Source organism: Saccostrea echinata, unplaced genomic scaffold, assembly GCF_033153115.1.
Source record: "Saccostrea echinata isolate AGI-Se365-2 ecotype Australia unplaced genomic scaffold, CSIRO_AGI_Sech_v1 ptg000009l, whole genome shotgun sequence".
In the NCBI taxonomy this organism is placed as follows: Eukaryota; Metazoa; Mollusca; class Bivalvia; order Ostreida; family Ostreidae; genus Saccostrea; species Saccostrea echinata.
In genome coordinates, this window is record NW_026889758.1 from 11,224,805 (window position 1) to 11,252,068 (window position 27,264).

Sequence of the window (27,264 nt, forward strand, 5' to 3'; positions counted from 1 at the left end):
CAGACATCAACCATATCAGACGAGTTACAGAACCATATCAGAGGGCGAGTTACAGACGTCAACCATATCAGACGAGTTACAGACGTCGACTATTTCAGACGAGTAGCAGACGTCAACCATATCAGAGAGCGAGTTACAGACATCAACCATATCAGATGAGTGACGTCAACCATATCAGAGGGCGAGTTACAGATGTCAACCATATCAGACGAGTTACAGACGTCAACCATATCAGACGAGTTACAGACGTCAACCATATCAGAGGGCGAGTTTCAGACGTCGACCATATCAGACGAGTTATAGACGTCAACCATATCAGAGGGCGAGTTACAGACGTCAACCATATCGGACGAGTTACAGACGTCAACCATATCAGACGAGTTACAGACGTCGACCATATCAAAGGCGAGTTACAGACGATCAGAAGAGGAAGAAACAGATAAAGAGACTGGCAATTATTTAATTATGTCGCCTTGAACGATGTCAAGCGACAAATTGCTATTGGTAGATCTTAATTTTTCCACGAATGTTCTCACAGATGGATGGGAAAATCTTACTGAAACTTCACAGAAAATATTATCACAAACTTAAGTCGTGCTTTACATATATTTTAGATTTTTTTTATAAATGGCCACAGTCACTATTGAAACCGACGAAATGTATAAAAAAAAAATTCAATTACATTATTCTTAGTAATTGCCTAGCCAATCTCTTACAAACTTTAAAGGGTTCTCTCTTGCATCATATCAGACTGTTTCTGCAATTGGATTGGAATTAAGTCTGTCACAATATTAAGAAGAAAAAAAAATCATTGTGTCATTTGCAACTGTAGTGTATTCAAAACAAAATTTACTTCTTAGTTTTTATACGGATTATTAATTATTTTAGACACTGTAATTCACATCCGGAAACTTAATACGTTTTGTTTTTATATTTTACGCACGCCCATGTTGGGGAGAAGTTCATGTAAAAACTTTTTATAAAATCATGAATTGATAAATATCTAATGGGAAATGAAAAACAAATTGAAACATTATAACAACCATTTAGACTTAATATTGAGCATTTTTTAGAACTTAAATGCATTACTGTTATGTACAGTTGTGTATTTTATCAAAGCAATAAAAAAAAGAGGTACTGTGAGCGCTGAGGTCACAAAATCATACCCCCGCTCCCATATGAGTAAAATGGCAAAGTCCATTTGTTGCTATGGAAAAACCCATAGATCTGTCTAATCAAAACTTAAAGTTGGAGGTGCACAATGGCACTGTGTTATGAAGATTGTGTGAAAGTATCATCAAATCTTATTCAGTTGTATAGGATACGGTGCGGATAAGATATAGGTAATATATAAATAATAGGATAATAGGTATTATAGAAATAATGGCAGCGTCCGTGTTTTTCCTTGGGAAACCTGAAATATGTGTCCAATCAAAAAGTTAAATAAGAGGTGCACAATGGCAACATGTAATAAAGATTCTGTGTGAGAGTATCATTAAATTTTATTCAGTGGAATAGGAGGAGTTGCGGATAAGAGATGAGTACCTTCAATATTAAAAAAAAAAAGAATGGCAGTGTTTATGTTTTGCTAAAGACATAACTGCTAGGTAACTTCTTCAAAATATTAAAATTACAAAAGTTTCACAAAACATAAGTTTTTCCAAATTTCTCCATAATATATGGAAAAATTGTATTAAACAAACAGAACAAAACAAAATTGTAAGGAAAAATTGACTGATATTTAGTCGTGCAAGCTAATATCAGTCGACATTACCAGACCAGACCAAATCTATTTCGAAGCTGAGCGTGTTTTTACTGTATAGCAGCCTGTTTGTCTGTTATCTTCTTAACTAGATATAGGATAGATAAGAAGTTATGGATGCAAAAGGACAGACATGTAATTAGATATAAAGGGGATCTGATATTTCTTGAACCTAGTGTCTTTAATAAAAGCAGGGTTACCTTGCGTGATTTTTACATTTAACATACTTCTCAAAATTCTAAAGTCCATCTAGACTGTATGAATGGTAAGGCTGCGATATTTAGGTCTGTTTGTCACAAGAGATATTGGAACTTTGCATTTGACCTTTAGCATACATGTTCATTAAAAACAAAATCTAAGAAAAAAAGGGTAACATATTTATATTGATTTAAGTTATAACCTTGTGACCCTGACTTTTCACCTGCTTATATAGACAAATAATTGTTCCCGAAATTATGTTAAAAATGCGTTTCAGTTTTCAGCATGGCTTGTAAAAATGTGAAGACATTTAAACACTACCTTGCCCTGTGACTAATCTTTGAGAGAATGTTAGGAGGGGAACTTTTAATATTTTGATATCTATCCAACGGAAGACAAAGGGTCGGTACACATGATAGACTTTCCGTACAAGTCTAAAATTTTGCAGTCCGTACGCGATTCTCATGTCCACAACAAGACTTATAAGATTATAAATAACATTTTCATATATTCCGCGTGTTTTTCAGCCCTAAACAGTGGATTCAGTCATTAAGATAGAAAACGGTAGGACACATTTCAATAACCTAATTCTTTTCGCTCCTGTTAAGCTTTTTCAAAGCTGATTGGCGGAGTTAAATCAAAGAAGCACAGAAACACACAATACGCATAGTTATAAATCGATTTTAATTAGTTTGTTTACTATTTATTCAAAGAGAAGCATCATATCCACAGTCCCTGACATCATTCCGTAGTCAAATTCAGTATAAAAACAAATATCTAACAATTGGTATGAAACAAGTCAGCCAAATACCACCCAAAGCTTAAGATTGGTTATATTTGGTAGCAATTTCATTATAACGACTTTAAAATGTATACCAAATGCTGATTTTAAATGAGGTTGTTGAAATCCATATAACATCAACATAATTGCACTTGCTTGCTTCAGTTTATAAAATGATCGTACTCGGAGCATGCTCTTGAGTATCGAATAAGCTCGGAAATCTAATCACTATATTCAGGTAATAGCGGGTTATTACTACATTAATTAGGAAAGCTCGTTTGTCATATAATTCAGTTGTTAGTTGGCCCTTATCATCTATAGTCAGTAAAACATCCTAATATGAAACAGATGTGGCAGACTCTGTGGTGTCTTTTATTTCAAGTTCATTTCGATATATCGAATTGACATATGAATGAAAGTAGTTATTGTTAATTGATAATAAATCGTCGATGTATCTGAATGTCGAGTTGAAGGCCACAGCAAGTGTTCTTTTCTTCTCATGTAGAAGGTTTTGAATAAATTCTGCTTCATCGGAATATAAAAACAGGTCTGCTAATAAAGGAGCTAATAAAGGAGCACAATTAGTGTCCATAGTAATTCCAACAGTATGTTGGAAGACCTGGTCTCCAAAGACTACATAAATGTTGTCAATGAGGAGCTTCAACATCCTTTTAATATCAACTTTAGAGTACTTGTTTGTAGAATCAGAGTGATCTTTTACAAAGTAATTTTGTTGATGACCAGTAAAAAGATAGGAAAAGTTTCGACTTCCATTTTTACTGATAAAGCAGTTATTTATATCAAAAATCTAGTTTCTAATTTATCATGAGGAATGGTTTTATAGCCAAAATTTGGCTATTTCAAATTTTCTAGAAGGTTTTCTTTTTTGGAGTTTTGGAGAATTCCAATCTGATTTACACCATTTCTAGAATTTAGAATATACCGTAGCACAGTACGTCTGAAGTTTCTCCTTAACAGCAATTAATATTGTATTTGGTTGAATTTTTCCGACAAAATACAGATAATCAAATTCGAATCAAATCTGAAAATGTTTCATTTGAATTTAAGTTTTGAGGATATATACTGATACAGGGGTGCAGATTGTGTTCTTAGTGTTGGATTAACCATGAGCCAAACCTCGACCTGAAAATGTATTTCCTGTCCTAAGAAATACTGGTAATCAAATTCAAATCTCATCTGGAAATGATTCAATTTTAATTATTTTCTAAGAAAATATTAACTGCAGCAGTGTTAGTATTCATGGTGCAAACTTCTTTCGGCTTGTTGGATGTAATATTAGTCGTACTTTGATCTAAAAATGGATCCCCCCCCCCCCTCCCGAAGGAATGGTGTTTCTGAAATTTAAATCAAATGTGAAAGTGTGGCATATAAATTCATGCTTCGACATTATGAGTTAAAACTGAGTTTTAAGTACTGAAATAATGTGTATAATTCATGAATTTAAAAGTGTAAACTCAAGACGATGCTGTGCAAATATTGTGTTCTGGATTAACTAATATCTCCATATTCTTTTTGTTATTTACATGTAAATTAAATCGTATTTATTGTATTTGTTTTTGTTTACCTCTTGGCTACATTCCAAACTTTACCTGTAGTTCTCAGTTCTGTTTGTTTTATTTGTCCATTCTTTTTTAAAAAAAAAAAAAAAAAAACTATCCATTCTCAATACGTATGGACACTTTTCCAAAAAGAATGGACACTTACAGGTAATTTATTGGATCGTTTGAGGCTTGAAAGGGTTTTCTGTAACTAGTGTAAATTTTCACACTTTTTGTGACAATTTGGTACGAATTTTACCTGCCTCTTTTTCTATAGTCGGTTTTAAATATGTTATTGCTGTGGTAAAATCATCGAGCTTACATGTAATATTTATATTTATTCAACTGGTTCCCTTGATTTCTACACAGTTTGTTATATTTTAACCTAAAACAAATTGTACTATATTTATTTCTTGTAAAAGACAGGTATGAGTGAGTTAATCATTTGATATACGGTTGTCAATTCATTATTTTTTTTATAAAACGTAATTTTTTACTGTGTATTTTTACGGTGTTACAATTTTGGTCCACCCAGTCAATTTGATTAACCTTCAAAAGTTCTGGTTTGAAAATTAATTATTCAAATGAAAAGTTGCAGCTTATAGTACATAATACATATTAATTTTCTGTGAGTTTCTGATCGTAAAATGTTCGAAAGACCATTGGGTTTTTTTTCTAAAAGTGTTGGGATTTGTATAAGCTTCAATGAAAGTTGAGAAAGTTCCACAAATTTAATTTGCACTTTTTTTTAATTAAACCCAAGTATATATTTATTTATATAATATATGCTTATGTTTTAAAATTAAAACTGTTCGCGGTGTAGATAAACACAGTTCGAAACAGAGAAATCTTTTACTGCTGTCTCACACTGGAACAATACTATAGCTACCTATAACTGCTTATAATGCGAGAAAAATATTATTCACAAGTAGTTAGAAGAAGGTGGATAATATTGTTTTTCTTTTCGGATGAACTGGATATTTGCTTGGACAGCTCTCGATCGATCGATCGATCGAATATGTAAGGGAAAAAACTTCTTTTAAACAATGATACATTTGTCATTCAATATAGAAGCATAAGTGTAGAATGAAGTTGATTAATGTTGTCAAATTATCAAAGAAGATAGATCATTTTACTGGAAAGATTTAATGAGAACAACATATCATCGTGTGCACATTTTACCCAACGGACCTCTTTATTTATGGTTCTTAATCTTTTTCACCAAAAGGTCAAATATATCCCTAATAAATCTACATTGGGACATTATTCTACGGTGGTCATTTTTCTTTCCGCAGGGTATGCAGATTTTAAGGGTGCTGCCATTTTTATACAGGCAATAAGGTCTTTTTTGACTTCTAATAATGACCGAAGGTCTTTTTTTTTTATTTTTCGAATGGAAAAATGACCCCGTCATTATTCTACGGGCGTCATTATTCGTCTTTTCACTGACCCTAACTTGTTACCTGTTAGTAGATAGTAACGAGACTTTATTTGCGATAAATTAAAAATGATATTAAAATGTGTTTTGTTAATGCATATTATTTGACTTTAAATATAAATCTTAATACAACGCCAAATGAATTTATATTAATATATTAATTTGTAATTAATTATAAAACTTAATTGTTTGAAATAGAAGTATAGTGCACCAATCTCCTCCTGTGATACCAAATGCACTTAACATCTTTTTTACCTGATTATTAAAATTCAATGCACGCAATCTAAAAAATAACATAAGGCGGAATGCAAAATACATATTTCCCCATCATCTAAAGATGAATATCAACTTGACCGCAGAAGACGACCTTCCTTGTGACGCAGTCAGCAAAAGAGAGCATAAATAGAGATTGCGGGCTCCGAATCTTCACTACGCTACTAACAGCCTAGTGAGGAACTCCCGACCAGGTAAGAACACTTCGCATTATTTTACTTTATTGCTTCATGAAATCTATTATTCACAGCAATCATGATATAATTTGTGCTGTTTTTTTCCGTATATATTCAGCATTTTAATCTTTATCTTTCAGACAATGCTGCCATATATCGTCCTTGCTTGTGTCGCTCTTTGTGTAAACGCCGATTACGACAAAAAGTTTCCCTACTACGATTACTATGGACAAAACTTTGGAGGACCTGGAGGTTATCTTTTAGGCAGCGGACCGGTAGGCAATGTTCTCGGCGGAGTACCTGCGCTTTCAGTGGGTGGGTCTGGAAATTTTCTAGGGGCTAGAAGATTTTTTTCCAGTAGAGGTGGCGGCGCAGCAGCTGCTTCTAGTGCCTCCACTTCTGGAGGAGTAGGAGGAGGTGCTGCTGCTGCTTCTGCTGCTGCTGTTTCAACAGGTGGGCCATCTCAAATCATCCCCTATAGAAACTACTACGATGACTTTTCTTACTATAGCCCCGGCAGCTTTGGATCGTACAACCTTGGACCGTATAGCTCTTCACCATTCGGCTATTACCAATCCAGCTTTCAACCTTACAGCTATCAACAGTTCAGCTATCAACCGGTCAATTTCGGGCAGTACTTCAGACTTGGCAGAGGTGGAGCTGCTGCAGCTACAGCGGCAGCGTCCTCTGTTGACGGTGGTGCGGCTGCTTCTGCTACCGCCTCAGCTGTAGGAAATCGTGGAGTAATTGGTGTTCCATATTTTGCTGGTGCTCCATTCGGCGGAGTAAGTGGTGTTCCATTTGGTGGAGTTGGTTCACCACTTGGCGTAGTGGGTGGATCATTCGGACCAGTGTTCGGAGGTGTCCCAAGACTTAGAAGGAAGGTTAGTCGATCGATAATTTCTCTTTGAGTTTTCTGTAAATATTTGCATTTTACATAAAGGGAATTTGATTTATTTACAGGTGTATTAAATGCCAACGGAATAGGCCAAACCACATGGATAACGACAACTTTTATATTGATTTCTTCATATGAATAAAAACTCTGCAATGCAAAGGTAGTCATTTTTGTTTATAATCAGCTATGTATCAGTCTTTTATCAATGTTCATTTTCATCTATTACTTGTAAAATTTGTAGATGGTAAATTTGACACACGGACAATAATCTCATCCCTAGGTTTAAAATAGCAAAGAAATTAACTTGCAAACAGGAATTGAATGAGAGGAACTCATGAGTTTCCAATTCTTTTATAGAAAATATGTAATGGATATGTAATAAAATATGTTTTAATCAAACCAACAGAAATACGGAAAAAAAATTAAGCTCTCATATTGTCAATTAACAATGACTATTTCCATTCTTATGTCGATACGATATATCCCGGTGAGCTTGAAATTAAAGATACTACAGAGTCTCACAAATCTGTTTCATAACTGGATATTTTACTAGAAAAAGACGTTAATGGTAATCTAAAAACCTAGCTTTATGACAAACGTGATTATTTAACTTTTCAATCGTCAACTTCCCTTACTTATGCGGCAATATACCTTCATCACCTGCATACGGGGTTTATATCTCTCAGTTGATTCGATACGCCAGAGCATGCTCTACGTATGAGCAATTTCTAAAACGAGATAAGTTATTGACAAACACGTTGGTGAAACAAGAATATCAGCAGTCTCGTTTAAAGTCGTCATTTCATAAGACCTATGGTTAATACAATGACCTTGTCAGCAAATACAATTTATCATTAAGTCAAATGCTGACTGACGTTTTTCATACTAAGTGTTAGGCCATTATTTACACATTGAATTGTCGACGGATTTTTCCGTTATTTCCCGATCACGAAAAGGAGCACACGGCGGGTGTGAACGGTCAGCAGGGGATGCTCACTCCTCCATATCACCTGATCCCACTTCTGCTGTCTGCTCTGCTCCAAAATTTGTATTGTTTAATGGACTTTTGAGTTTGAATATTGTTCGTTATCTCCATACAATTCATTTGATAAAAAGATGATTCTTATCCAAATATATTACAAACTGAATTCTTTAAAAAAAAAAAAAAAGAGTTACATACACGTAATGTGCAAAAAAAAAATTCTTATGAAATAGAAGGTGCTTTGCAAACCAAAAAGTGCATGTCTAGAGTTACTTTTGTGAGAATATTCCTCAGATGGAATCAAATGTCATTTTCCTCAACAAATGAGAAAATAACAAAGATTCGATCGAGCGTAAAATTTATAAAAAATATTTGCAGTCTTATTTTCTTCTCTTAAAACAGCTTACAGGTTTTGATGTTTGCACTTTTCCATACCTCCAATGTTTTGTCAAAAGATATCAAAACTCATTCTAATCGGGTCATCAGACGTTTGTACAGGAGAAGAGAGGGTCCTATATGAGCTTCTGTTTAAAGATGAGTAGTGTTAATTTGGATTCTGTTAAATTTAAAATTGATATAGACCGAGAAAACCGAGAAAGAATTCTTTCACCACTGATAAAAAGATTTCGTGTCATCATTCAATCAAAATTTTATAAATGACCCCCCCCCTTTATCCCAAGATAAAGAAAGAAAATATTTTCTTTAATGACTCTTTAATGACTATGATATTTGCTTTTAGTTATATTTTATTAAAATAAAAGAACTTGAAGCGCCGTTTGGCGCAAAGGTTAACCTTTGCTAATGATCTAAATACCCATTCCTCTCAATACCACCTGACTTCAAAAGCAAGACAACTCGCAACACTGCATGAAAAGGGCTTCTCAGTAAATTTGATCACGTGACCAACCAAGTTCATTTCCCTGTGAACTTTTAAATTTGCATTAACACTTTAGGCGATCATTTAGAAAAACAAATTTCACTTATGTTCCATCTTACTTTCCGACTAGTTGTGACCTAAAAAAATATTGCGAAGTAGTTCCTTCGAAATTGCATGAAATGTTTATTGTTTATCTATAAGTTTGGATGTATTAAGGTTTTCAGTAAACTAAACATGCAACAAATGATTTTTTCTGTTTACGAAAGTGCTTGAAGGACACTGACTTACATGTTTTTACTTTTTTGTAACGACGCTTTTACTAAGTCTTTATTATGACTCTGGTAACAACTAAATGTAACCTAGGTATAAAGAACGTGTTATCTTTGCTTATGTATATTACTAAAATATGTTTAGTGTATTACTAAAATATGTTTAGTCCTAATGATAATGTGGCTTTTGTTTGTTTGATTGATGTATTGTAATTTTACATCAGACTTCTGTGTGTGTGCGGGGGGGGGGGGGGGGGAGAGGTTCTTTATTTTGATCATTATATTTATCACAGAGTTGGAGAGAAATTGTATGGTGCCAATAAATAATGCACCCTGAGAAAAACTTTTTTTCATTACTCGAAAGAGGAGTTTATTACGGCATTTATGCTTTTTGAAACATTTCCGAAATAAAATGATAAATTTCTCTGCAGTAGTGTTGACATTATTTAAAAATCCTTACAAACAAAGATATATTGCCGGGTCCAGCAAATGCTCTTCCAACCCCCTATCTTTACTCCTTATCAAAACATTAACTGCTGTTAAGGAGAAACCTCAGACGTACTGTGCTACAACATACCCAAGAAGTGGTGTAAATCAGATGTGGATCCTAAAAACTCCTGAGAACTTTTAGAAAATCACAATTTTTTTCAAAAGTCTACAACATCAAAACGTACGACTTTTCTATTTTTAATACAATCATTCCTCACCATAAATTAAAATATAGGGTTTTTGATATTAAAGACAACTACGTCTTCTTCAATAAAAATGAATCTCGGAAATTTTCACATCTGTTTTTATATATGAAGCAGAATTTATTCAAAAACTACTACAAGACAAGAAGAAAACACTTACTCTGATTTTCAACTCGATATTCATATATATCGACGACGCATTGTTATTTCCATATATATATATATATTCGATTTATCCCAGTGAACTCGAACTAAAAAGCTGCTACAGAGTCTGTCACATCTGTTTCATATTTGGATGTTTTACTAAGGATAGACGATAACGGCCAACTAACAACTAAATTGTATGACGAAAGATATGACTTCAGCTTTTCATTTTCAACTTCCCTTATTTATGTTGTAATATGCCGCTATCACCTGCACATGGTGTTTATATCTCCCAACTTATTCAATACTCCAGAGCATGCTTTGAATACGATCAATTTTTAAACCGAGGCAGGCTACGGCCAGATAATTGATGTCACAGATTTGAAAACCTCGTTCAAAGTCAGCAGACGTTAATTCTGTGGTCTTATAATGACCTTAGCAAATACATTCTTTCAATGGGTCGAAGTTTGGCTGACATGTTTATTCCAATTGTGAAGCCTTTGTTTTATACTTATTTTGAGTGGGGAATGTTTCTTCTATCTGATCGATACATCGACTCACACTGGGTGTGACCAGTCAACATGGGATGCTTACTCCTTCTAGGCACATTATCCCACCTCTGGAATTTCTGGTGGTCAGTGTTTTATGCCAAGTTGACAGATTTGTATTGTTTGTGATTTTTTAAGATGGATCACCTTCCGTTATCTGAAGCATTTTCTAAAAGAAGATTAAGTTCGTCATTGGCAATATATATGTAGTCTATGGAGACCAGGTCTTTTAATTATCCGTTAGAAAACTGATGTGCACTGAAAATGCATCTTTATTAACCGACATGTTTTTATATTCCTGTGAAGCATTACGTATACAATATGATTAGAACAAAGAAAGATAACCGAAAGAGCACTACAGTAGTTGGAAACCTGCTACTATGCATAAAACTTCTCTATTGGTCGGATTTAAAACGAGACAACCACTTACCTTTTATATTATGACTCTCACTGAGCTCAGTGAGCCCTATGTACTGATCAGGTAGACGGTATACCCCGTAATCAATTTAGTATAAGAGGAATGGCATAACAAATGGTATCATACTTGTCAGACAAGATCCAACGATAAGCTGCATTTACAAACTAATAGTACACAAAACAGGGAACATTTTACCAAACGACTTTGATGCTGGATAATTGGGAAAGGACGTTACAACTGAAGCCCCATTAAGAAAAATTAAAGTTTTCAGCACACTGATTTGCTGATATACCCGTATTTACAAGTGCGATAACCAATTAAAATTACTTTGAGAAATAATTTTATATCATAGATAAATCATCCATGGACCTCCATGTAATAGCGAATTAGCTTGGAATATTATTTAAATTTTATTATACAATTATTTGAAACTTTAGTCTGCACGTAGGTAAGTCCCATTAAGTCTGGAAATTTTAAGGAAAAAAAATTGTGCTCAAACATCATAATTGAATAAAGTTTTATTTGTTTTTGAAATAAATAAGTTCAAGCATGTAAAGATCAATATAACTCGTTCAGGACAATTTTAAGGTCATTTTTCAGATTTCGTTATTAAATACTCTTGAAAATACTAAAAGACAGTGAAACAAAAAACATTAAGGAAGGCTTGGTGAATATATCTTAAAGGAAAAGCTAGTGGCATATCTTCAGAAAGAAAATTATATGCAATTAACGTTACGTCTGACTTTTTTCCAATAATTGGGATAGAAAATCGATTCTTAAAGTACAAGTTATTTTTTGATCTGCAAATTATGTGCTCTTGCAGTTGATTGGCATTTCCTTTAATTTTTAATTAATAATCATCATTGCAACACTGTTAATTTCTACTGTTGACAAAAAATCTGTTTTCGAGATTGTCCCGTCTCTGAATTTCACTTTAATGTTAGAAAAAAACAATGCCAGTCAGGTTTCGCTCGAACTGCCTGAAAGTGCCTACTTCCGCCAGTTACTATTCACTCTTATAGCAGTGTTTACTGTATCCAGATTCTGCATGATGTCATTTCTCCATCAAATTATTTTTATCTATCTTGAGTTGTCTGTAAGATTTGATAAGAAAATTACCAAAATAAAAAAAAATCACCCCAAGATTAAATCTTCATTCATTAAGAGGGATGGCATTTCTTTTAGTCGATTTGAGGCAATTAAAAAGTTTTTTTTTCTTCTCATTTTAATTTAGAGTACCGGAATTAATTATTATTAAACACTCATAATAATATTTCTATGCTCATATGTAAATTAAAGCTAATTGAATATAAAGGCAGTGTTGTGGATATATAAAACCTTTGCTTCGAGAAAAATTACTTGTGCCAAAGAAAATAAATTCAACATCTATCTCTTGATATATATAGACATCTCACGTTTATAATTATTTTTATGTCATATCATTGAAATGCGCCCCCTTTGTATTCAATAATTAGTGTTCACACTATATAGATCCATAGTTCAACACCTGTGAGCATGATTGATAGATTCTAGTTTGCCATCATCAATGTCAAGGACACTAAGTTATTATAAAGTATTTGAAGAAGTAAAAAATAAGATACACATGCTAAACATCAATCATACCCTTGATCTTATATTATTATTTAAACGTTCTAAAAAGCCACTTAGAAATACGACAAAGAAAATGTTCCCAAAGATTTATATTGCACTTTTTGGAATTATTATTAATTATTATTATTATTATTATTATTATTATTTTGTAATAGAAATATCATATTAAGTAAAAATTTCTGCGATTAAGAAGGAGGAATTGGATCAAAGCAGCTGAAGATCCTTCCAAACTTCTAAAAGTATACTTACTAAAGATGTAACTTAGAACCTAACACGCATTTTTTGCTAGAAATCACTCAACAATTTAATGAGCACTTTGAAGAAAAAAACATATTAGTCACTAATTGGATTAAAACGGCTTATAAGTATATTTTGTTGAACAATGAACACATTTCAAACTCTCATTCAAATTCTCATTCATTAACGTTGTCATATGCAGTTTTGGTCCTTCGATAAGGAATACTCTTAGGTACATTGTAACTATGGTCCTGGGGATTTTATGATCAGTTAAAGAAATAAATTAAGAAAAGACTTTAAAAAAAACTTTTAAAATAATACTCAAGATTCTTATTTTGGTCTTTTCTTGAAAATTCAATGCTGAAAATTATATAATTCACATATAATTGATACATTTTAATTTTAGTAAAGAGCAAGCCACAAAGAATGAAGACCATAATAAATGACTAAATTCACTTTAAGTAAAACTGAGGTGGATTGTCAATTGAGCCGTCAATCAATTTAATATTTCCTCGTCTAAATTATGAACTTCTTCCAAATTATTTAACATTATTTTCAAAAAATATAACGGTATGACTCTATGTGTACGTAATAACTGATTTTCAAGCTATATAAAGAGACTACTTTTTGACAGTCTAACACTGTATTCGGTACCAGTGAGAGGCGCAGTAGATTCCAAGGTACACTGTAAGTTATAAAAATTTATTAAATATCTTTAGTTTCTAACTTATAAGTCGTAATGTATTTAAATGATATCATTTACAGTTTATGTTGCAATCAAATGTAGTATTTTTGTAATAGTATTATGATTTGGATGCACTATGCCGAAATAATAGTCAGGGTTTGACATATGGTGCACGAGCTGGAAACTATTTTTTTCGGCATAGGTAATCCACTTATAATTACAATCATTATGGTGATTGTTTTATGTATTCTACAATTTAATTAAATTATAAATTATAAACTTGTTTATAGACGCAAAGCTAAATGAAAACGTTCTTAAACATTCTTTTATAATGCGTTTATATGAAAAAGCGGTTTAGTGTCTCCGAAGTACCAGTTCATATTACCTTGCAATTTTGCTTATTTCATTAAATCGAAAATTCATTAGAGGATTTTTCTTTAAAATCCTTGTCAATGATATCAGTCTTCTGAAAATGATGTTCATTTCTTTCTTGTTTTGTTTAGAATGTAAGAAATAACGTTTATATACTTGAAAACAAATTTTGCAAAGCAACGGAGCTCGATCATGGCTTCATCGGTAGCGTATTGGAGTGTGATTGGACTGACCTTCTCAAGATCGTCAGTTCGTTCCCTTGCGTTGCTGCTAAAATGATTTTTCCAGAAAAAAGCGACCGTGTACTATTTTGGCATAGTTTGCTTACTCTTATATAAATCCTTTGTATACTATGCAAAAACTAGTTGGGAATTGATTATATAGAGACAGGCTTACAGGAAGCATAATAATTATTGCTTGTACCATTAGTAGTAGTTCTCTTTAAAAAGATAAGTCCAGATTTAAAAAAAAAACTATATTTTAAAACCAAACGTAACTATAATCTATTTGTGCCAAAAAAACATCGCTTTATTTTTACTTGCTTGAAAAATTTATTCAACAGATGCTGAAATTCGCCGCCCTAGCATGCCTTGCTTTCTGCGTTATCGCAGACAGTGATTATGAGTATTCCTCGTCAAGCGATGGTGACAACTATCCTAAATGGGGCGGTGGAATTTGGGATTTTGGAGGTATTGGAGGTAGTTCTGGAATCTCGATAGGAGGTGGAGTTGGTGGAGGAATTGGTGGTGTCTCTGTAGGAAGAGGATTAGGAAGAGGAATCAGTGGGTTGTCAATTGTAGGTGGAAATGGACCTCTCGTCTATGGAGGCCTTAACTCAGGATTCTTCGGAATTGGAGGTGGATCAGCCGCTGCAAGCGCTGCTGCCGCTGGAAATGCCGCCGCCGCTGCTGCTGCGGCTGCTGCTGGACGAAATGCTGCAGCTGCCAGTGCTGCTGCCTCTTCTGGATTTGGATTTCCATTCTACTGGAACACTTTCCCATTCAGCAGGCAATCTTTCTACAGTTCAAGATATCACTACCCATCATACCATTACAGACACAGTTATCCATCTTACTACCAAGTCAGCTATCCATCTTTTTACCAAGCCAGTTTCCCTTACTTTGGTGTTGGGGGTGGATCCTCTGCTGCTAGTTCTGCCTTTGCTGGAGGAGCCGCTGTTGCCTCAGCAGGTGCCTTTTCTGGACTAGGAAGATTTTCTGATGGAATCATCCTTGGATCTGGATATCCCAAAAAGGTGAGACATTTTTTCAATAAATGCTGAAGATAAATCATCTTAAAATGGTTTAGATATTTTCCAAAGGTACCATATGATATTGAATCATTTTATTTTACAGGTTTACTAAACAAGAAGCGGATTTTAAATGTTATCTGGATTTGTGGTTGATTTTTGTTAATAAATATTTGCTCATGAGATACATGTATTAAATTATCAAATTTTCTTATCCATAATGATTCGTCAGAACTAGAAAGTTTGTTATTGGAAAACAATAGCGTATGCAAAACCAAACTGACCCTGAAATATTGGAATTGAAAACAGTAAACAAGTACGCAAAGTTAGTGCAGTATTTCAAAAAACCATTACCTTGACAATGCAAATACACATGGTCATGAGATAGCAACTTTTCTTAAATCATTCATGATTTTTATAGCCATTGCAACAAACTTTGTACATCCGATTCCATTATTTTTTCATTAACCTCTAAGACACGACGCAAAGATTGATTGATTAATTGTATGTTGTTTTACGTCCCATTCGAGAATTTTTCACTCATATAGAGACGTCACCATATACCGGTGATGGGCTTCAAATTTTGACCTTTACTCGGCACTCAGGGCCATTGAGCAGTGAGGGATCTTTATCGTGCCAACGTCTGCCGTGACACGGGGCCTCGGTTTTTAAGGTTTCATTCGAAGGACCCACAACTTTCACTTCAAAGTGCCGAGCGCATGGCAAAGGAACAGTTGCTACCCATTTTTTATCGACTTAGGTCAGTCGCGGCCGAGATTCGAACTCACGACCTCCGGATCACGGAACGAGCGCCACGACGCAAAGAACAATCTTTTAAAATTTCAAAAAAGATTTGCTTGCAGTGGCTGAGAAAAATGAATTTTAAAAAATACCTTTTTGTCGTTTCCATGGCAACGGCAGCCATAATGGAAGTTTGAAATGTAAAAATACAACTAAACTTGGTGATTATCCAGTCTGTAAAGTTTTATAAAGATTGTCAAAGCCATCTGCGAGAAAAAATTGTGGATAAAATCAAAGATACAAGTATGCCGACTACACTCAGGGTGACAAAAATAATTGATAGAACTAAGTGTTGCACCAAATAGTATTTTTTATTTTGCTTTTCTTAACATCAAAGGAAATTCTGTTTCATCAGATTTAATTCCTTTTCTTTTTTGAAAGTTGTGTAATCCTTACAGCGCTTACAACTAGTAAAAAAGATATAGCTAAGTCTCTTTATTCATTTATTTTTTTTTAACTTTAAACTTGGGTCCAATAAACCCAGTTTGAAATACCTTATTAACTTTAAATCACACTACAGATTGTTATCATGAATTCTTTTTAGATTTTAGATTTCTCAATTACTTTAATCAATGACTGACATTAGATCCGGTTGTAGCATACTAATATTAAATCCAGATTTTGAATGAAAGCAGGATATTGAAGGGTTTAATTTTCATGACTCGTTTTATTACCTAAAAATGTTTGAAATATGGGTTCACTATTGCTTAAATAGCAGTTTATTTGGACATCATAAACAGTTGATCACGAGGTAGATTGGGAAAAAAGCATGCCTAAATTAAGTTGATTTAATGGACTAATCATTCCAGTAGCACAGACCTCCTAGAGAATTTATAAACCAGGATGGCCTCCAAAATGAAAACAAGAAAAGAAAATCTACGGATCTGATGGTGCTGCTTAAGCAGATGCAAATGGTTAAAATACAATTACATCCTCTCTGTGGAATCTCAGGAGAATGCTGTGAAAATACTTTTTTCCACGGGATCATGAATGACCATATCGATTCAAATTGAAAGTAACCGAAATATTTTTTTATAAACATATATAGAAAAAGATACAATATTTGGTCTTTCATAATTAAAGGTTTTGATTCTGTTGATACTGATGTAAAAGTGATGTGTACAATGAAAAATCTCTTAAATCCAGTAAGAAAAGGAAGTGAATAGGGCAAAACACCGACCCAAGGAAACATCAGAGGTAGGATCAGTTGCCTAGAAGGATTAAACATCCCCTCTCGACTTGTCACACAATTTGTGAGCCCTGTGTATTGATCAAGTAGATGGAGTACTCCTTAGTCAAATTTAGTATAAAGGCAATGACTTAACTAATGTTATCAAAAATGTCAGACAAAATACACACCAACGATAGACTGAATTGACAATGAAGGTCATTATAACGGCCGTAGAATTTGCGAAAAGGTGACTTTAAAGTTTAAATACTAGGATTGTTAAAATCCTAGTGACATCAACTTATCTGTCAGTGGCCTGCCTCGAATTAAAACTTGATTTTACTCAGAACATGCTCTTGTGTATCAAATCTGTCTGGACACATAAACACAATATGCAGGTGATGTGTGAATATTAGTAGATAAGTAAGGGAAGTTGACGTTGGAAAAGCTGAAATCATCCTGATTGTCATACAGTTCAATTATTAGTTGGCCTTTATCTTTTATAGTCAGTAAAACATCCAGATATGAAACAGATGTGGCAAACTCTAGATCTGTAGTGTCTTTACTATGAGTTCACTGGGGTATATTGAGTCAACATTTGAATGAAAGATACCTACTATATCTAAATGATAAAACGTCGTTGATATATATAATTATAGTGTTGAAGGCCACAGCAAACTTTTTTCTTCATGTAGTAGTTTTTGAATAAATTCTGCTTTATAGTAATATAAAACAGGTCGGCAAATAAAAGGGTTCAATTAGTGTCCATCGAAATTGCAAACGGATTGTTGAAAGACTTGGTCTCTAAAGATTACATAAATATGTCAATGAGGAATTTAATATCAATTTCAGGGCACTTTACGTAGAATCAGAATGATTTTAACAATGTTATTTTGTAGATGACCAATCACAAGATATCATTATGAAATTTGCGAGTTCCATTTTTATTGCAAAAGCAGTTGTCTGTGAAGTCAAAAAGCCTGCTCTTTAATTTATCTCGAGGAATACTTGTCTTCATCATAGAAAAGTCATATGTTTAGATGCTTTTGATGCTTGACAACTTTTGACTTCTTAAATTTTCCAACAGTAGTTTTTTATAATCTACATTTTATTTATACCACTTTTTGAATATGTAGTTGTATTATACATCTGAAGTTTCTCTTTCACAGCAGTTGATATTCTGTTGAAGAGTATGAATAAGGGTTTCGTTGAACTGTTACCGAATCCTGTAATACTTGTATATCTTTGTTTTATGTAATTTTACGAGGGGTTATCAAAAAGCTCGTGGACTAGCGCCAAAAAATGAAAACTGCTTTAGGTACATCAATGAAATTTTACATATTTAGTTAACATAATTTTTCTATCTGTACAATAAACTATAAATCATAAGTTTTATTTTCTAATAAATTTTTAATGTTTCTGTACACAACCTCAAACATGACGTATTCTCTACCTGAGTGTAACTGAGAAACACTCCTTTGATATGAGCATTTGTCTTGTAATAATCACGTTAATTTACTCACGTGGTATGACACAATAGTTCCGTTAAAATTGCAATTTTTACCCGTAAGTTCTATGACATCTTACCGTAAATTTTATGTGGAATGTCCAATCAAATACGGTGTTAAAAATGACTTAAGAAGGAAGAGGGGTGTTTTTCCACACATTCCATAAGGTTTCATCCCTTGAAAAATTGGCATAGATCTAGGAAATATTTAAAAGGGCTACAGAGAAATAAATTGCATCCAGAATATCTGTTTTTAAATGGCGAAAGAGATTCAGAGAAAGGAGAGATGCACAGTTCATGTCGATTTGTAGTGCAGGTGTCCTAAGTCAGCTCTGCGGATAAAAAAATACGTATTTTCAAATGAATATGCAAAGATTTGGTGTTTTGTTTTCAGATGGTCCTTAAAAAATATACAACTATTATTCAAATAAAACATGCTTCACGGAGCATGTCACTTTTTAGTACATTTACATTACATAGACATTTTTTAATTAAAAATTGCACTGTTGTAGCGCATAATAATGTATGATAATACACCCGTCGCTACAATATTTATGAAATGTCATTTGGAGAAATTTTGAATTAAACTGGAGGGTTATGTCTGTGTTATCGCTAATTATAGATGGTCAATGCGTAAAAACTGGAGGGTTATGTCTGTGTTATCGCTAATTATAGATGGTCAATGCGTAAAAACAAAGTCAAGAATGGCAAGGTCATTGAATGTCTTGGAGCACAGGGCTATTTAAAATGTGTTTGAAGACAGATTAATACAGAAAGAGACTAACATGTTTTGAAATGCCACTGGGGATTGCCTATATGTAGTTAGACTCTAAGTTAAGTGTTCAAATAGTAGTAGCTTTTTCAGATTGGAAGGATTGACATTTATGGTAACCATTTCCTGCGATACCCCAATACCCCGCTTATCACATGGACGTTACGCCTAACATGTCTTGATATATTTATAAAATTTTCAAGCAGGAAAAAGACATGAAAAGTCTTTAAAACTGAAAGATAATTTGAACTGTGAAAAAGCTTAAAAGGTTTGGAATCAGGTTGTCACGTCACCCAACGTCAAATGATGCTCCGTGAATCCTATGTCCACACAATAAAACTCATTGTATATTTTCAAACTTTTAGTAAATGAACCTGATTTTTTTCATACTAATAAGCAAAAGACAAGAATTTAATCAAACATACGTCATTCTCCAAATTACACAATAAATTTTCCGCGAACTTTTCAAACAACTCTCGTATTTGCTAACTGCTAAAACCCTATGCTTCAAAATTCAAAAGACATAGGTTAAAGTAAACTGCCAAAGGGTATTTTTTGCAAAAAAGGTCAAGGGTCAAGGTCAAGTGAATTGTAGCGCTAGTATTTTTCATAATGTATTATGAAAAACAGTGCACACGCAAAATAACAAAGGCTTACCTCTTAAATGTAAAAAAAGAAATATGCTGAATATCGGCACTATAAACTATTTTGAAAAGTAGGTTAATTGTCAAGGTCAAGGAAAACGATGTTGGTAACCATGGTAATTTACAGAAAGCATAGAGCCAAACAATATATGTGCAAAATATCAAACCCATACTTCTTACAGTTCTCGAGATATAAGATGTGGCAGACGGACGGACAGACGCCGGGTAAAGTGACCCCTAGCTCTTTAATCACCAACTTTCCTTATTTATGCAGTTACATTCAAATATCAAATGGATATGCGCTTATGTCTCCCAAATGATTCGGCACGCAAGAGTATGTTTTAAGTACGATCAGTATTTTAACCGAGGCAATGTACTGACAAATAAGTTGATTCTACAAGGCTAAAAGCAATTTTGCTTAAAGTCAGCATTCTGCAGTTTTATAGTCGATATAATAGCCTTTTTTGCACAGGGAGCTCTGATCTTTCAAATGGCGGCAGAACTTCATTTCTATTATGAATTATGTCGATGATTAAGTCAAACGTTGAAGTGGAAACCTGAATACTTTGATAATGGATGGGTGGAGAAGTGTTTTAGTAATATATAAATAATTGTGTTAAAAAGACAATATGCGAGCCATCTATGCTTCTGTTTTTACTAAAGGTTGTAAAATAATTAGAAAGACTTCATGAACAATATGTTATGGTTCCAGCAGACAAGGCTGGTAATAATATCGTCATTGTTTGTAAGGCTTATTATTTTATTTATATTTTAGATTTTAATTCTTAGATTCTTCATCTTGAAATCCTACTTATATTCACAGCTTATCTTCTAAGTAGGAAATTCTAAAAAATCACAATTAAGTATTTAATACTTTAAACTCCCAGTCAAGGAAGGTGAGTTCGATATACCCTACCTATATTGGATTACTTAAATTTCATAAAAATCCTTACAAAGAAAAATACCTCACGACATCCTGAAAGTGCTTTACCAAGCCCTTATTTTTAGTCCTCAAAAAATATTAACTGATGTAAAGGATAAACTCAGACGTAAGATGCTACAGCATATTTTAGAAGTGACGTAAATCAAACTTGGATTCTAAAAAAATCCAAAGAACTTTTGAAAATTTTAAAATCACATTTTTTTTTTCAAAAGTAACATCAAAACGATTGACTCTTTTACATTTTTTTTACAACTATTCCTCACGATAAAAGACTATCATTATAACTATCACTATTTTGATATCATAGACAACTGCTTCTTCAATAACAAATGAACTCGGAAATTTTCATACCTTGTAATGTGTCAGCAACAATATTACTCTGTTAAAATTCACTCCGATTTTACACATAAGTACTTTAAGTTGATATTAAAAAGATGCTGGAGTTCCTTATTGACAAGATGTAGTCTTTGGAGACCTAGTCTTCCAACAAACCAGTGAAATTTCGATGGGCATTCATTATGCTCCTTTATTAGCTTACCTGTATTCATATTCCTAGGAAGCAGAATCTATTTAAAAACTTCTCCATGGGAAGAATATACTTGTTGTGGCTAAAATAGATACTTAGTCATATGTCGAGTCGATATATCACAGTGTACTTGAAACAAAAGACACCATGGAGTCTGCCACATCTGTTTTATATTTGGATTTTTTTTCTAACTATAGACAATAGTACTAACTACTCACTAACTATAGACATTAATAGCCAGTTAACTTAACTTTATGACAAACAAGATAACTTCAGCTTTTCCATCGTCAACTTTTCTTCTTTATGTAGTAATATTCCGCTATCACCTGCATAGAGTGTTTATGTCTCATTTTGTTTATGTCTAACTTTTTAAATCGAGGCAGGTTACTTACAGATAAGTTGATTTTACAGGCATTCAACAACCTCCGTTAAAGTCACCATTTCGTAATTCTATGGTCGTTCTATTGACCTTGTTAGCGAATATAACTTATTATTGAGTCGTATTTTGACTTACATTTATTCGTACCAATAATTAGGCCTTTGATTTTATACTAAATTTGACTATGGATTACTCAGATTACTTGATCAATATTAAAAAGGGATTAAGCGGAAGTGACCGGTCGACAGGGGATGTTTTCTCCTTCTAGGCACTTGACACCACCTCTGGTATTTCCAGGGGTTTTTCTTTTATGCCCTATTCAGAGAATTATATTGTTTATAGATTCTTTTAGATCGATCAATGTTCGTTATCTTCACTTTTTTAATACAAAAACAGTATTGTTTATGATTTATGATCATTCTTTCAAAAGAAGTTTTGCTTTTCTTTGTTATGAGAAAAGGCAACAATTCCATTACGTGACTGTATTCAATGATATCCATTAATCGGCGTATAATCAGTGGGTAAACTAAGAAATTATTGTTAGAGAGTTTGCAGGAGGAATTTATTTATTTATTTAGCAAAGCATTGGGTTTTAATAAGAGGGGTATCTCTAAACTTCTTCGATATGTTCCACTGTGGGTACATTTTGTTTTGTAGAAACGTTAGTGTGATGTCAAATAAATGTCAAAAACATTTATCTGTTTCTAACATGAACATAAAATCATCACTTTATTCTCTAACGCCTATATATTATTGTTTAAATTTTGCGTTTTTTGTATAAACTAGAACATGTAAAATGACAAATGTTAGTTTATCTTCATTTCAAGTACCCGCTTAATAAGTGCGCTAGGGTAGAAGATATTCATGGAATCATTATTTGTAAAAAAAAAAAAAAAAAAAATGCATATGTGTACTGTGCAATCAGTTTAATTCGTTGGGGTCATTATTGCAGATTCCCTATTAATCAAACAAACAACAGATATTATTTTGCTTGTTTAATTTGGCGCTTCTGGCCGCGGTGATCAATTTGCTGGGGCTACCACAGGGCTGCCCCACAATCAACAATCAATACAACAAATGTGACGACCCAAATCGGGCTGATCATGCACTGGGTAGGTCACAAGTGCATGAACGTCACCAATTCAATTATCAATCAAGTTCAATCAATCAATCAATCAAATTCAATCAATCAATCAATTCAAGATCAATCAAGTCAACTGCTTGTCAATTACAAGCCAATGCACAAATTCAAATCCTGAATTTCAATTTACATGTGCAATAGGATAAACAATGGAATGAGCGTAAGAATATGTGTTGCACTCCTCCAGTTGCGTTGAGGTGCGACGGAATACGCTAACACACAGAATTACCACCGCGACATCGGTTGAAGTGGACGCTGTACCCAGCAGGTAGTCATCACGGAATATGCAAACACACAGAATTCACCACCTTCACATAGGCTGATGTGGACGCTGGATCGATCAGGCTGTATTTACGGAATACGCAAACACACAAAATTCACCATCGCCACGTAGGCTGATGTAGGTGTTGGACCAAGCAAGCTGTCCTTACGGAATATGCGAACACACATAATCCACCACCGCGACACAGGCTGTTGTGGAAGCTGGATGAAGCAGGCAGTCTTCAGCTACAATGACATAACAAAAAGCAGCAGTATTTGTTCTAAAAACAAGAGGAGGGTGGGTGGGTAAAATTTAAAACATTGCCACAATTTAACTCCCAAAAATTTTCCATGACCTTACCGTTTAATCGATTCTTTGAGAAAGGAGGTAGAAGAGAACTTATTAATAGACTATATACGAATGGACCTCAATTATCCGGAATGATAGCTTGTGACTAAGGGTGAAAATTTATCTTTATCCGAATGTACGCAACTTATCCGGAATAGATAAATACTACTAGGGTTACTGAAATAAACTCACTTATCCGAGACCAGGCTCGTATAAGTGGTAATGTTTGTGGGCATATAAAAATATTACTAGTTCGTGGGAATTTAATTTCGTGAATAAACCCCTATTTAGAGAAGATTCCATCAACTGAGATGTTCACATACATAGTTTGTGCAGATGTACATTCGCGGCTAAAGGTAACCGCGAAATCAATAAACATCAAAAAATTGGTCTCATACGAAAATTATGATTTCACAGTAATACGTTAGAAGTCTTTTTTTCAGTTTTCAGGCTAAAAGATGCATTAAAATTTAAATTTCATACTTTTTTTTCCTACTAGTTCTTGTTCAATGTGCAAAACAGTTTATGAAACACCAGGACTTGACAAATACATAGCACAAGGAGGGAAAATGATATGACCTCATGATAATAAAAAACACCTTAGATTTGACAATATGTCGGCAGTTGTTACTTGAACACAAACACGAGACTTTTTGCAATGCATAATAACGGGGAGTTTTATGTTGTAATGTTCACGTTCTGAGTAAACAGATGTTCGTTCCTACAGAAAATTTAATTTTGTGGTTTGATGTTACCAAAGAGTAGAAATCTCACTAAAAGTTTTCCTTGTTACATAATATTCATGTTGGCAGAATCAGGAAAATAGTTCCAGGAAATTCACTGAGCGTTGCCAGAGAACGTGTCCACAGCTAAATATACCTGTAGTAATGGGGAAAAATTAATTCAACGATGCACAACTTGGCCAGGTCATTCATTATTTAATGTCTTTGATAACTATCGTCGCGTCTACAATTAAAAGAACATATAGCTTATCAAATTTAATCTGTGTTAACAAAAGTTAACAAATAAATAAATAAACAGTCCAGCAATAAAAACAGAATAAAAATAAACAACTGAATTATGATTGATTGATCGAGTGTTGTTTTACGTCCAGTTCGAGAACTTTTCACTCATATAGAAACGTCACCATATACCAGTGAAGGGCTTCATATTTAGACCTTTACTCGGCACTCAGAGCCATTGAGCAGTGGGGGATTCTTTATCTTGCCAACGCCTACCGTGATACGGGGCCTCGGATTTTAAGGTCTCATCCGAAAGACCCGCAACTTTTACTCCGAATGCTGAGCGCTTGGCGAAGGAACAGTTGCTACCAATTTTTCATCGACTTAGGTCAGTCGCGGCCTTGATTCGAACGCACGACCTTCAGCTCACGGATCGAACGCTCTAGCGACTGAGCCACCGTGACGTTAACAACTGAAATAAAAACTATGAAAACAACAACAAAAAATATCCAAAGAGCCTCTACAAACACAAAAAATACTCTAATCAGAAAAGTTTACATGTTTATAATATTAAATTGGTTTTATCCTTTGGAGGATAAAGCAACATTTTATTACTTATTGTGGATATTAAATAAAATTATAAAGTGATCCCTATGACTAATCATAAATGTAATGATAATTTGTAATTAACAACATGGTCTATTTAAAGCATCACTTCTTGAACAGAACATTCCCTACTGAAGAAGTTAATAATTTTGAATGATACTGGATGACAATATTAGGGAAAAAGATGTGACGGGCAACCGAGAAGTAATTTTTGCAAATGAAGTGATGACAAATATTCATAAATCATGTAGTGTCCTATCAACGATGATTGGCAATATCTCGAATTCCCCAAGGAAAAAAATAGAGAGAGAGTGAAGTTTGAATTTATAATTAATTTCAATCATAAGCATTATCACCGATTCAATTAATATTAGGCATTAATCTATTTTTATTATGAATTCATTTACATCATTTGATAAGAATGATTTAATGTGAGAAAATGTGACAAATATAAATTTCTGTTTGCCAATATCTAATTAATTATTAATTATCATTAGAATCGTATACCTCGTATTTACTCGATCCTTTAACTATTCCATTGCATAAAGTTCTCATTTTAGAAATTAAGGACCTTCTAAATACTGCACACTAAAGATCTTCGTGGTATTTTAGCTATAAGTATTTGAAAGCAGATAAATTGATCAGACCTTATATCAAAATATGATAGATTAAAATCTCAAGTGAAATGCTCAATTTGTTATCAATATAGCTATCTTGACATTCAGGCAAGAAAAAGTTTTTTTTTAATACTCAGTATACTATTTGCATGTATTTTCCCCACATAAGTCAGCAACATCAATACTGTGTTAACTTTGAACATTTTATTCCCGGGGGTAAATAGTAGATACCCTATAGTGAAAATGAAATATATAACTAAATATTTAGACTTTATACTAAATAATTTCTCAATGTCCAAAAACCACTTTTTTATAAGTGTATTAAGGGTAATGAAGTGGAGGGAGTTCTGAATAACAAAAAACCCCAGCATGAAAAAAGTTGTATTGCAGACAAATTTTAGCACATAATACTTTATAACTGTACTTTTATTATCGGAAGGGTACTTTTTAAATAGTTAAAGATTTGCTTTAAATAATAACACTCCTGAATCATTTCAGATCGCAACATCATATAAGAATCATGACAATCTTCTTACCATATGAAATTTTTTAATGTCCATTTTGAAATTATTTATTTTTATTTATTTCTAATGAACACATCGGTAGATCAGACATAGATTTTTACTTTTTGATCTCCTTGAAACAGTGTAATGACCCAAAACTAATATCTGAATATTTGCTTAGGCAATAATTGCATCGAAAGTTACATAGAAAGTTACATAGAATAAGGAAAGATATAGCATGTTACGTAGTGAATTAACGAATTACATTTTAAACGTTACTTGTTACTTTCTATAGTTTGGTGATAATGCACTGTGTTTTTTTTTAATCATGTTATCTATTACTGTTAGCATCTGTGTGGAATTGCGAATAGTATATTTAACTATCTTAGTGACCAGCTTATACAATTTAAATAGTTATTTCTATATGTGTTTTCTTTTATTGTTTATCTTTTAATATCTTTATTTTTTTTTAGGTTTTTGATTGAATTTCTTGAAATTCCTAAAGCTTTATTGCTGATCAAGTCATTTCACTTATTGTATGTTAATTAGCTTTTAATGTAACAAGGAAAGAATTTAATGAGATTTCTACTTTTTTTAACCTCCGACCACAAAGTTTACATCTCTCTTACAATGAATAGCTGTTTCATCAGAAAGTGAACTTCACGGGAAAAATTTTATCACTGTGAATCACTATGCATACGTAAAACTCTTGTGTTTGCTTTCAGATTACAATTGCCAACACATTGTCAAAACTAATTTGGGAAAATGAATCCTTGAATCTTTCTACCCTACTCCAACTAAATATCATATACTTGAATTTGAAAATAAAAGTTACATACGCACAAACAATTATATTTTGTCAAGACACAAATTAGGCTATGTCAAATTTGGTTTAATTTTGTCAATGTCAGTTATA

General features: G+C 33.3%; 1 protein-coding gene across 1 annotated transcript; it reads left to right on the top strand.

Moving 5' to 3' along the window:
* Positions 1-6,116: 6,116 nt before the first annotated feature.
* On the top strand, positions 6,117-15,354 carry LOC133183990 (shematrin-like protein 2). Its single transcript, XM_061318863.1, has 5 exons — positions 6,117-6,205; positions 6,328-7,071; positions 13,481-13,543; positions 14,483-15,175; positions 15,276-15,354. Exons 2-5 carry the CDS (start codon positions 6,331-6,333, stop codon positions 15,282-15,284), a joined length of 1,506 nt encoding a protein of 501 aa, XP_061174847.1. The 5' UTR covers positions 6,117-6,205; positions 6,328-6,330; the 3' UTR covers positions 15,285-15,354.
* The last annotated feature ends 11,910 nt before the right edge of the window (positions 15,355-27,264 follow it).